At 42.8% G+C, this 13,103-nt stretch overlaps 1 protein-coding gene across 2 annotated transcripts in view; it reads right to left on the reverse strand.

The window, feature by feature from the left end:
• The window catches only part of fbxl6 (F-box and leucine-rich repeat protein 6), a 64,165-nt gene that overhangs the window by 34,535 nt on the left and 16,527 nt on the right, over window positions 1–13,103 (reverse strand). For both annotated transcript variants that reach the window (XM_073055106.1, XM_073055107.1), the window contains exons 2-4: window positions 12,279–12,859; window positions 7,077–7,235; window positions 5,296–5,359 (exon numbers count right to left, since the gene is read on the reverse strand). In XM_073055106.1, coding sequence (XP_072911207.1) covers window positions 5,296–5,359; window positions 7,077–7,235; window positions 12,279–12,793 — 738 coding nt within the window. In that variant the 5' untranslated portion in view covers window positions 12,794–12,859. The remainder of the gene's footprint in view (window positions 1–5,295; window positions 5,360–7,076; window positions 7,236–12,278; window positions 12,860–13,103) is intronic.

Raw genomic sequence — 13,103 nt, forward strand, 5'->3', positions numbered from 1 at the left:
AAACGTTATGTGGACTTTCTAGTGTAGTCTGTTTTGTCATATCATTTTGTGATATCATTCTGGAGGAACGTTGTCTCATTTTTTAAACTGCATTGCATTTGTGGTTTCTAAATGACAATAAACTGAATCTGAATCTGAATACACTGGTACTCACTCTGCTAGCTGCAATTTTGTCCTATCATCTGCCTGCCCTATCTAAAGTCTGACAGCATGCAATCTTTGCTTTTTTACCATCCTTCTTATCCTGAGTCCCTTCACTCCAGTTCCACCCCCTTGCCAGATTAGATAAAAAAAACCTCCCCAAAAGCTCTAACACATCTGCCTGCGAGAGTATTGGTTCTCCCTTGGGTTCAAGTGCAACCCATCACATTTGTACAAGTCATACCTCCCCCAGGAGATCCTAATGATCCAAGAAACTGAAGCCCTGCCCCACTGCCCCAGCATCTCAGCCACACCTTAATCTGCCAAACCATCCTTTTTCTACCCTTATTGGCACATGACGCTGGCTAGCTTTCTGCCTGGCTCTCTAAATTCTCTTTTCAAGACCTCTTTGCTTTTTCTTCCTATATCATTGTCGAATGAGCTTCCTGTAGAAGTAGTAGAGGCCAGTTCAGTTGTGTCATTTAAGGTAAAATTGGATAGGTATATGGACAGGAAAGGAGTGGAGGGTTATGGGCTGAGTGCGGGTAGGTGGGACTAGGTGAGATTAAGAGTTCGGCACGGACTAGGAGGGCCGGAATGGCCTGTTTCCGTGCTGTGATTGTTATATGGTTATCATTGGTACGAGTGTGTACCGAGACATCTGGCTGCTCTCCCTCCCCCTCCAAAATGTTATGGACACGATCTGAAACATCCCTGACCCTGCACCTGGGAGGCAACATACCATTCGGGTGTCTCATTCACATCCACAGAATCTCCTGCCTGTTCCACTGACTATCGACTCCCCGATCACTACCGCACCCTTTTCTCCCCTTTTCCCTTCTGCATCACAGACCCATGCTCAGTACCAGTAACCTGCTGTGGCATTCCCCTAGGAGGTCATACCGCACAACAGTATCCAAAACAGTATACTTACTTTTGAGGGGAATGGCCACAAGGGCGCTCTGCACTAAATGCCTATTTCCATTTCTCCTGACAATCACCCAGCTACTCACCTCCTGCAACTACTTCCCTGTAACTCTGATCAATTATCTCTCCACTCTCCTGTACAAGCTGAAGGACATCCAGCTGCTGCTCCAGATCCTAAACGTAGTCTCACGTTGCTGTAGTTACACGCATTTCACGCAGATTTAGTTCCCTGGGAGATTCTGGGCCTCCCAGGACTCCAATATCTGGTATAGAGAACACACAACAGCCATTTACTACACTAGGTACAGCAAGAGAGAAAAAAGGGAACCTTAACAGAAGCTTACCCTGAGCCAAAGCCTGACATTTCTACTCTCACCACTAGCCTATTCTGCCCCAACAATGGCCATCCCTTTTGTACTTTTAAACTGCGAGAAACCATGTTGCTGTGGCCTGCTCCTGCCGCTGATTATGCCATCAGAATGACCCTGAATGCCACAAAGCTCTCCTTTTAAACAAGCGTTGCTGCCCTGTGACAAACCGTGTTGCTGTGGCCTGCTCCTGCTGCTGAATGGGCCGCCGGAATACAACCTGAGATTTTTTTCTGTGAGCATACTTAGCAAATCTATAGAACAGTAACTGTAAACAGGGTCAATCGACAACAAACTGCGCAAATGCAGATATGAATAAATAACAATAAATAATAAGCATGAAATAACAAGATAAAAGAGTCTTTAAATGATTATAGTTATCTCCTTTTATTCAAAAGCCTGATGGTTGAGGGATAGTAGCTGTTCCTGAACCCGATGGTATAACAGCTTCTTCTCCTCTGTCGTCCGATTTCTGAATGGACATTGAACCCATGAACACTACCGCACTACTTCTTAAAATTTCTGTTTTTGCATTACTTATTTAATTTAACTATTTAATATACATACAGTACCTATAAAAACTATTCACCCCCCCTTGGAAGTTTTCATGTTTTAGTTTTACAACACTGAATAACAGTGAATTTAATTTGGCTTTCTTGACACTGATCAACAGAGAAAGACACTTTTGGGTCAAAGTGAAAGCAGATTTCTACAAAGTGATCTAAATTAATTACAAATATAAAATGCATAATAATTGATTGCACCAGTATTCACCCCCTTCAAGTCATTATGTAATAGATGCACCTTTGGCAGCAATAACAGCCTTCAGTATGCGTAGATAGGTCTCTATCAGCTTTGCACATCTGGACACTGCAATTTTTTCCCATTCTTCTTTATAAAACTGCACAAGCTCTGTCAGATTTCATGGGATTCGTGAGTGAACAGCCCTTTTCAAGTTCAGCCACAAATTTTCAATTGGATTGAGGTCTGGACTCTGACTTGGCCACTCCAGGACATTAACTTTGTTGCTTTTAAGCCATTCCTGTGTAGCTTTGGCTTTATGCTTGGGGTTGTTGTCTTGCTGGAAAACAAATCTTCTCCCAAGTCGCAGTTCTCTTGCGGACTGCATCAGGCTTTCCTCCAGGATTTCCCTGTGTTTTGCTGCATTCATTTTATCCTCTACCTTCACAAGCCTTCCAGATCTTGCAGCAGTGAAGCATCCCCACAGCATGATGCAACCACCACCACGCTTTACGTTAGGGATGGTATGTGTTTGGCTTACGCCATATATAGAAACATAAAAAATCAATAGCGCATTACAGCCCTTCGGCCCACAATGTTGTGCCGACCATGTAACCTACTCTAGAAACTGCCTAGAACGTCCCTACTGCATAGCCCTCTTTTTTTTTTAAGTTCCATGTACCTTTCTAAGAGTCCCTTAAAAGGCTTTTATATTCTATTCCCTTTCAACTGTGTGTTATTGCCCTTAAGTGTGTTAAGTACTTTACACCCTGGTTCAAAGAAATGTTGTCTCATTTCTACATACATTATATATGTTATATACATTTATGTAGTTAAATGACACTTGATTTGAATTGAAAAGAACTCTAGCAGAGATGACAGCAGAGCAGCACCCCGGAAAGCATAGGGTATATACATTCCAAAGAAGAAGTATTCTAAAAGAAATATGACACAACTGTGTCTAACAAGAAAAGTCATAGCCAGCATAAAAGCCAAAGAGAGGGCACATAATAAAGGAAAAATTAGTGGAAAATTAGAGGATTGGGAAGTTTTTAAAAACTAATAGAAGGCAACTAAAAAAGTCATTCAGAAGGTAAAGATGGAATATAAAAGTAAGCCAGCCATTAATATTAAAGAGGATACTAAATATTTCTTCAGATACATAAAGTGTAAAAGAGAGGTGAGAGTGGATATTGGACAGCTGGAAAACGATGTTGAAGAGGTAGTAATAGGGGATGAACTGAATAAATGTTTTGCTTGTCTTCATTGTTTACGTTGTGTAGTTGGATGTTCAGAAGGCCTCTGACAAGGTGCCACACAGAGGCTGTTTAACAAGCTACAAGCACATGTATGTCAGGAATGATTCTAGCATGAACAAGAACATAGATATCTACTGCACATTACAGGCCCTTCGGCCCATAATGTGTGCCGACCATGTACCTACTCTTGAAACTGCCTAAAATTTCCCTACTGCATAGCCCTCTATTTTTCTAAACTCCATTTATCTATCCAAGAGTCTCTCAAAAGACCCTACCGTATCCACCTCTACAACCGCTGATGAAGGCCAACACACCATATACCTTCTTAACAACACTGTCAACCTGCGCAGCATCTTTTGAGTGTCCTATGGACACGGACCACAAGATCTCGCTGATCCTCCACACTGCCAAGAATCTTACTATTAAAATGTTAAGTTTGATGACCATAAAGCTCAAATTTGGTTTAATCAGATCACAGAACTTTCTTCCAGCTGACCTCAGAGACTCCCACATGCCTTCTGGCAAACTTTAGCTGAGATTTCATGTGAGTTTCTTTCAGCAGTAGCTTTCTGTTTGCCACTCTCCCATAAAGCTGCGATTGGATGAGCACATGGCAGACTCTCCCACCTCAACCACAGAAGCTTGTAACTCCTCCAGAGTTGTCATAGATCTCTTGGTGGCCTCCCTCACTAGTCCCCTTCTTGCATGGTCACTCAGTTTTTGAGGATGGCCTGCTCTAGGCAGATTTACAGCTGCGCCATATTCTTTCCATTTCTTGATAACAGACTTAACTGTACTCCAAGGGATATTCAGTGACTTGGAAATTTTCTTGTATCAATTTCCTGACTTGTGCTTTTTTATAACCTTTTTGCCGAGTTGCTTCAAGTGTTCTTTTGTCTTCGTGGTATAGTTTTTGTTAGGATACTGACTCACCAGCAGTTGGATCTTCCAGATACCAGTGTATTTTTACTACAATCAATTGAAACACCTTGATTGCACACGGTGATCTCCATTTAATTAATTATGTGACTTCTAAAACCAATTTGCTGCACCAGTGATGATTTGGTGTGGCATACTAAATACTAAATGCAATCAATTATTTTGTGTTTTATATTTGTAGTTAATTTAAATCACTTTGTAGAGATCTGTTTTCTCTCTGAAATGCAAGTGTCTTTTTTCTGCTGATCAGTGTCAAAAAAGCCAAACTAAATCCACTGTGATTCAATGTTCTAAAACAATAAAATATGAAGACTTCTAAGGGGATGAATAGTTTTTATAGGCACTGTATATATACTTACTGTAATTCAGTTTTTTTTGCAATATTTATCACATATTGCACTGTATTGCTGCCACAAGGTTAACAAATTTCATGACGTATGCCTCTGATATTAAAACTGATTCTGATTCTGAGGTCATGATCTGTTCTTGCTGCTACCATCAGGAAGAAGGTACAGGAGCCTTAGAACCCACACCACCCCAGGTTCAGAAACAGTTATTACCCCTTAACCACCAGGCTCTTGAACCAGAGGGGATAACTTCAACTCAATTTCACTTATCCCAACATTGAACTTTTACTGCAACACATGAACTCACTTTTAAGGACTATACAACTTAAATTCTTAATATTTATTACTAATTTTTTTTCTTTCATTTCATATTTGCACAACATATTGTGTTTTGCACATCGGTTGGTTGTCCATTTCTGTCATGTGCGGGTTTTCAATGAAGGGACTCTTCCATGTTGTATCTCAATAAGAAAATTATGATGACATATAGGTACTTTAATAGTAAGTTCTGAGGAGCCAAAATGAAACAAAGTGATGCTGCTGATATGACAGGAGAGGAAGTTACTGGCTTACCTTCAATGTGTAACTCACTAGGTTGTTCCAGTGGCAGAGAGAGAACTCGCGAAGTTGTGAAAACCTGTGAGTAAAAAAGCACATCAACGCAGGTCAATCAGCTGCCAACTTCTCTCTCTGTTCCCTACCTCTACAGCAGGAAAGGAGCCTGAATTCGGAGAACCAATAGCTATCTGCACATTTCTTATTAACTTGGGTAGCACAGCAAACTATCACTCCACCAGACATAACAGCAGACTTAGGCCAGTCTGCCATTTATTTCCCCTTTCAATCCTGCTTTCTCCCTGTAACCTTTGATGCCTTTACCCATGAACCTCTGCTTTAAATATACCCAATAAATTGACTTCCACAGCTTATAATAGTGGGATAGAAGCTGTCCTTGAGCTTGGTGTTTCCAGGTTTTTGAATCTTCTGCCCAATAGGAAGGGAAGAAGAGAGAATGTCCGATTTTTGGTCCTTGATTATGCTGGCCGCTTTTTCAAATCAGCAAGTCCATGGAGGGAGGCTGGTTTCCATGATGTGCTGGGCTACATGGAGGTTGGTGGGGTGATTGGCCGATGTATGTAGGCGAGTGGTGGAATCCTGGGCAGCTGGAATCAAAAAATGGATTGGCAAGGACTCAGTGGGCCAAACGACCTTTGCTATTGTGTCTCTAACAGAGGTAGAATCCAGGTAAGAGGGTTGATAGGAATAAAGGGAGAATAAAACAGGATTAGTACTAGGATTAATATGAAAATAGGTGCATACTCAGTGGGCCATAGGATTATGTTTAAATACTGTATGAATGTTTGATGGCTCCGGGTCTGTACTCACTGGAGTTTAGAAAAATGAGGGGCGATCTAACTAACCAAACATTGAAAGCCCTACATAGAGTGGATGTGAGAGGATGTTTCCTATAGTGGGGGAGTCTAGACGTCAGAATAGAAGGATGTCCATTTAGAACAGAGATGAGGAGGAATTTCTTTAGCCAGAGGGTGGTGAATCTGTGGAATTCATTTCCATTGACAGCTGCTGAAGCCAAGTCATTGCATAGAGTATATTGAAAGCAGAGGCTGACAGGTTCTTGATTAGTAAGGATGTCAAAGGTTAAGGTGAGAAGGCAGGGGAGAAGAGTTGAGAGGGATAATAAATCAGCCACGATGGAACGGCAGACCAGACTGGATGGGCTCAATGGCCTAATTCTGCTCCCATATCTTAAGGCCTTCAGAATCAGGTTTAGTATAACTGGCATAGGTTGTGAAATATGTTGTTTTGCGACAGCAGCACAATGCAATACATAATAATTACAATATGAAATATATACTGTACAAATTAACAAATTGAATTACCGGTAAGTAAGTAATGCAAAAAGGGAGCAAAGAAAAAATAGTGAGTTTGCATTCACTGTCCATTCAGAAACTGGATGGCAGAGAAGAAGCTGTTCCTGAAATATTGAATATGTGTCTTTAGGCTCCTGTACCTCCTCCTCAATGGTAGGGATGAGAAGAGGGCATGTCCTTGGTGACGGGATCCTAACTGACTGATGCCGCATTGCTTTTTAAAAACATCCTCAATGCCCTTGTGGGGTATGACTCGATTACTCTGCAGACTTGCAGTTCTTATCCTCAAGTTTAAGTCCATTCAGAGACAGACCATTTTTATCTCTGTTCATGGTACATCACAGCCCTCATTTATGCCCCTCGGCTGACCTACCCCAGCTGAAAATACATCAGCTCTGACAACCCCAACCAATTATGTTGAACCCACTAATGACAACACTGGATCCTTTCGCCTTAACAAACCTGTTCTCTGTCAGCCAGCTTAAGGTGTTCTGGATTTTTTTCTGAACCAGAGGCTGCAGTTTCTTTCCAGGACTGCCCCAGCACTGAGAGATGGTAACCCTGCGCCACAGTCTGGGGTTTTCAGCTGCTCCATTCCATAGCTGACACACTCGAGCCATTCTGTTTAAAAAAATGCAGGATGAAAGATCAGATCAAACGAACACCTCAGCCAAAAGATAGAGATTAGCTTCAACTGTCACATGTAAATCGAAACGCATTGAAACAGCCAACAGAGTCTGAGAAAAATGTGTGGCCTACAAATGTCACACACTTCCAGTGCCAAATGAGCATGCCCACAATTTACTAACTCTAACCCGTACGTCTTTGGAATGTGGAAGGGAAGTGGAACACCCAGAGGAACACACAGTCACATGGAGAATGTACAAGCTCCTTGCAGACAGTGGTGGGAATCGAATCCCGACTGCTGGCGCTGTAAAAAACTGCGCTAACCATGCTACCATGCCGCGTATATCCAGTCTGTAACTCTCAGACTGTAGCAGAGGCATTCTCGTTCTATCCAACTGTATAAAACAGAAATTTAGACCTTTGGGGTAATCACCATCCTACCTCCAACCTTGAGTTCTCTCACAATCCTCTCATCTCCCAAATCCAGAGTACTCCCAAGTTCAATGACAGAACACCCAAAGGGTTAATCAACTGATATAAACCTGGAGTAAACACATACCAAATGCTGGAGGAACTCAGCAGGTCAGGAATCATCTACGGAAATGAACATATTTGGCGTTTTGGGCTAAGACCCTTCATCAGGACTGAAAAGGAAGGGGGAAGACGCCAGAATAAAAAGGTGGCAGAGAGAGAAAGTAGGACAAGATAGAAGCCAGGTGGGTGGGAAAGGTGAAGGACTGGAGAAGAAGGAATCTGATAGGAGAGGACAGTGGACCATAGGAGAAAGGGAAGGAGGAGATGATAGGTAGGTGAGAAGAGGTAAGGGGCCAGAGTTGGGTATTGAAGAGGGAAGGGAGAGGGGATAAGAAAAAAGATGTGGGAAAAAAATTACCGGAAGGAGAAATTGACGTTCATGCCATCAGGTTGGAAGCTCCTAGACCTCCTCCACTCTGAGAGGGGCCTCATTGTGCAACATGTCAGAACAGGAATAGGGATAGGAATTAAAATGGTTGGTCACCAGGAATTTCCTCTTTTGGCGAATGGAGTGAAGTCCTCAATGTATACTGTAGGTGAGTGGTGGAATCAAAGGGGAGATAATAGGAGTGCAGGGAGAATGAAATAGGAATGGTTGTGGGATTGGCATCAACGGGTGTTTAATGATTAACACAGACATTGGGACAAAATTCCTGTCCCCGTCTAAATTCTGCACTCATCATCATCCACCTCCCATGGGAATCAGTTGCCACTCTACCCTCCATTCCTGTGTCCATCCATCTCCAAATCCCACTTTCATCAGCCCTACACTAACATGCCACCAGTCACCACACATTTACATCAATACCTCAACATAGAACAGTATACCACAGTACAGACCCTTTGGCCCACAATGTTGTGCTAAACTTTTAACCCACTAAGATCAATCTAACCCTTCCCTTCCACATAGTCCTCCATTTTTCTGTCATCCACGCGCCTAAGAGTTGAGAGTCAGGAGTCATATAATATTACAGCATGGAAATAGGCCATTCAGCCCATCTAGTCCATGCCAAACTAATCTACCTAGTCCATCGACCTGCACCTGGACCATAACCTGCGTAGGTACGTTCCAATGATACAGGGAAGTTATGGTAGGGTGCAGGAACCATGGTGTACAAAGGCTGTAATAAATCTAGTCAAGAAGAAAAGAAAAGCTTACAAAAGGTTCAGAGAGCTAGGTAATGTTAGAGATCTAGAAGATTATAAGGCTAACAGGAAGGAGCTTAAGAAGGAAATTAGGAGAGTCAGAAGGGGCCATGAGAAGCCCTTGGCGGGCAGGATTAAGGAAAACGCCAAGGCATTCTACAAGTATGTGAAGAGCAAGAGGATAAGAAGTGAAAGAATAGGACCTATCAAGTGTGACAGTGGGAAAGTGTGCATGGAACTGGAGGAAACAGCAGAGGTACTTAATGAGTACTTTACTATAGTATTCACTATGGAAAAGGATCTTGGTGATAATAGTGACGACTTGCAGCAGATTGAAAAGCTTAAGCGTGTAGATATTAAGAAAGAGGATGTGCTGGAGCTTTTGGAAAGCATCAAGTTGGATAAGTCACTGGGACCAGACGAGATGTACCCCAGGCTACTGTGGGAAGCGAGGGATGAGATTGCTGAGCCTCTGGCAATGATCTTTGCATCATCAATAGGGATGGAAGAAGTTCCAGAGGATTGGAGGGTTGCAAATGTTGTTCCTTTATTCAAGAAAGGGAGTAGAGATAGCCCAGGAAATTATAGACCAGTGAGTCTTACCTCAATGGTTGGTAAGTTGATGGAGAAGATCCTGAGAGGCAGGATTTATGAACATTTGGAGACATATGATTAGGAATAGTCAGCATGGCTTTGTCAAGCGCAGGTCGTGCCTTACGAGCCTGACTGAATTTTTTGAGGATGTGACTAAACACATTGATGAAGGAAGAGCAGCAGATGTAGTGTATATGGATTTCAGCAAGGCATTTGATAAGGTACCCCATACAAGGCTTATTGAGAAAGTAAAGAGACATGGGATCCAAGGGGACATTGCTTTGTGGATCTAGAACTGGCTTGCCCACAGAGGGCTAAGAGTGGTTGTAGATGGGTCATATTCTGCATGGAGGCCGGTCACCAGTGGTGTGCCTCAGGGATCTGTTCTGGGACCCCTACTCTTTGTGATTTTTATAAATAACCTGGATGAGGAAGTGAATGAATGGGTTAGTATGTTTTCTGATGACACAAAGGTTGGGGTGTTGTGGATAGTGTGGACGGTTGTCAGAGGTTACAGTGGGACATTGATAGGATGCAAAACTGGGCTGAGAAGTGGCAGATGGAGTTCAACCCAGATAAGTGTGAAGTGGTTCATTTTGGTAGGTCAAATATGATGGCAGAATATAGTATTAATGGTAAGACTCTTGGCAGTGCGGAGGATCAGAGGGATCTTGGGGTCCAAGTTCATAGGACACTCAAAACAGCTGCGCAGGTTGACTCTGTGCTTAAGATGCTGTACAATTTATTGGCCTTTATCAATCATGGAATTGAATTTAGGAGCCGAGAGGTAAGATTGTAGTGATATAGGACCTGGTCAGACCCCACTTGGAGTACTGTGCTCAGTTCTGGTCGCCTCACTACAGAAAGGATGTGGAAGCCATAGAAAGGGTGCAGAGGAGATTTACAAGGATGTTGCCTGGATTGGGGAGCATGTCTTATGAGGATAGGTTGAGTGAACTTGGCCTTTTCTCCTTGGAGCGATGGAGGATGAGAAGTGTATAAGTTGTTGACAGGGTAATTTGATTTTTAAGGGGGGCAATTCGAGAATGAGTTATTAACAGTGAATTTTTTCTAGTAAGTCTGTGTGAGTATGAATGTGTGTGCGAGTTAATACATATGTGTATATACAGTATGCATACATAAAAATACTTGTGTGTATGTACATGTGTAATTGCATATGTACTGTATATATAGTGTATCACCATCATTACAGCCATCAAATGGCTTTCATAATTAAATTAATGAATTGACTGATGTAGGAAGGAACGAATGAACAAGTCCAAACGCGTAAGAAACTCGTACGAGGTCGCGCCAATGCTGCTTTTTGCAGTAGCTTTCGGTTCTTGGTGGTGTGAAGGTGTGTACATTGCGTCATCTCTTTTAAACGGTGTATCTGTCTTTGTATGCTGTAGAAACGAATCGGTATTGTTTTATTTATTTATTATTATTATTATTTTAATATCACTTAATGTTCCTTTTTTTACAATTTCTTAGTCATTTCTTCCTCAGAACTTTAACAGTCCTTTGGTTCTTTTATTTTTCTCTTTTATGAATGCCATGTTCTTTGGAAGCTTGTTTAAACCAAGTTAATGGTCTTTTAGGCTTCCTCCAGGTGAATAGGAGTTCACTTTTTGAATAATAAGAATTATATATCACCACAGGGGGCATCAGGATTTTAGAGGTGATTAGGTGGTGCATGGCCAAAAAAAGGTTGGGAACCACTGGTGTAGATAGTCAGAGGCTTTTTCTCAGGGCTGAAATGGTTGCCACAAGAGGACACAGGTTTAAGGGCTGGGGAGTAGGTACAGAGGAGATGTCAGGGGTAAGTTTTTTACTCAGGGAGTGGTGAGTGCATGGAATGGGCTGCCGGCAAAGGTGGTGGAGGCAGATACGATAGGGTCTTTTAAGAGAGTTTTGGATGGGCACATGGAGCTTAGTAAAATAGAGGGCTATAGTAAGCCTAGTAATTTCTAATGTAGGGACATGTTCAGCACAACCTTGTGGGCTGAAGGGCCTGTATTGTGCTGTAGGTTTTCTATATTTCTAAAACCATCGATACCCCTCCCATCCATGTACCTATCCAAATTTTACTTAGTGCTGAATTTGAACCCACATCTACCACTTGCACTGGCAGTTTGTTCCACACTTTCACCACCTTTTGTGTGAAGTTCCTCCTCACGTTCCCCTTAAACATTTCACCTTTCACCCTTAACCTCTAGTGCAAGTCTCACCCAACCTCAGTGCAAAGAGCCTGCTTACAAATTACCCCATCTGTACCACTCATAATTTTGTATACCTCTATCAAATCTCCCCTCATTCTCCCATGCTCTAGAAAATACAGTCCTAACCTGTTCAACCTTTCCCCATAACTCAGGTCCTCAAGTCCTGGCAACATCCATGCAAATTTTCTCTACACTCTAAATATTTCTAATGTATCTGCCTCTACCACCACTCACACATCCATGCATCTACCACTCTCCAAGTAAAAAGCCTACCTCTGAAATACCCCTATACTTCCTTCCAATCACTTTAAAACTATGCCATTTCATATTCACCATTTTGGCCCTGAAAAAAAGTCTCTGGTTGTCCACTTAATTTACGCCTCTTACCATCTTATACACCTCTATCAAGTCACCTTTCATCCTCCTTCACTCCAAGAGAAAAGCCCTAGTTCACTCAGCCTATCCTGATAAGACATGCTCTCTAATCTAAGCAGCAAACTAGTAAATCTCCTCTGTACCCTCTCCCACCTTGGCCCCTTACCTGCAGAGAAATGGTACAGCTCCATTTGATGAGACCACGTAATGGAAGATATGAACCAACACTTCAATCGGAAGCTGTTGACCCCACCGGTCGACCTCCTCTTCTTTCCGGCCCTTTGCTTCTGGATCTGTTGCTTTGTGCTGACCTTCAGCACGTTCAGAGCTGGTGCCCCTCATCTTTGTTTTGGGCAGAGAGAGTTTCACCGCATGAGCATTAGACTTCTTGTTGAGCCGGCAGTTGTTTCTCTTGCCCTTTGACTTTTTGGGCCTGGGCCTCCTCTGCACCCTGCCCTCATTGGAAATGATCAGGAGCATGTCACTGTCCGTCTCGTGGACCGTATAGTTAGTGGTATTCCACTGCATTGTCCGCCGCATCCTCTTCGCTGGTTTGGTTGCCACCCGGCTGCGTGATCCACCCCGACTTTCCACACTCCCTTCCCGTTTGCGAGATGCCTGCCTGGAGGTGTGGGGAGATGAAGAGCCTTCCATCAGGATGTCCCTCTCAGTCCTCCTCATGAAATACTTTGGCTGGACAAGTCCTTATCCAACAGTAAAAGCACGAAGAGGAACGTCACAGCGTCACTAAAGAAAGAAAAAAAATCATTTCATCGTTTGCTGACTGAAATCTCACCCGTGGCAGTGAGGTAAAATAATATATAGAACAAGCCCTTCGGCCCACTGTATCTGTGCCAACTACAATGCTGTTGCAGTGAGTGTCCATGTCACCTGATCATCGAAAGCCAATCCCCCATGGTAGCTAGCAATTGGCCCGTTTAAGAACCATTACAGCCCATCTCACCAGCTGCTGTTTAGCTGATGACGCCAC

This window comes from Hemitrygon akajei, chromosome 8 (assembly GCF_048418815.1).
Source record: "Hemitrygon akajei chromosome 8, sHemAka1.3, whole genome shotgun sequence".
Taxonomy (NCBI): domain Eukaryota; kingdom Metazoa; phylum Chordata; class Chondrichthyes; order Myliobatiformes; family Dasyatidae; genus Hemitrygon; species Hemitrygon akajei.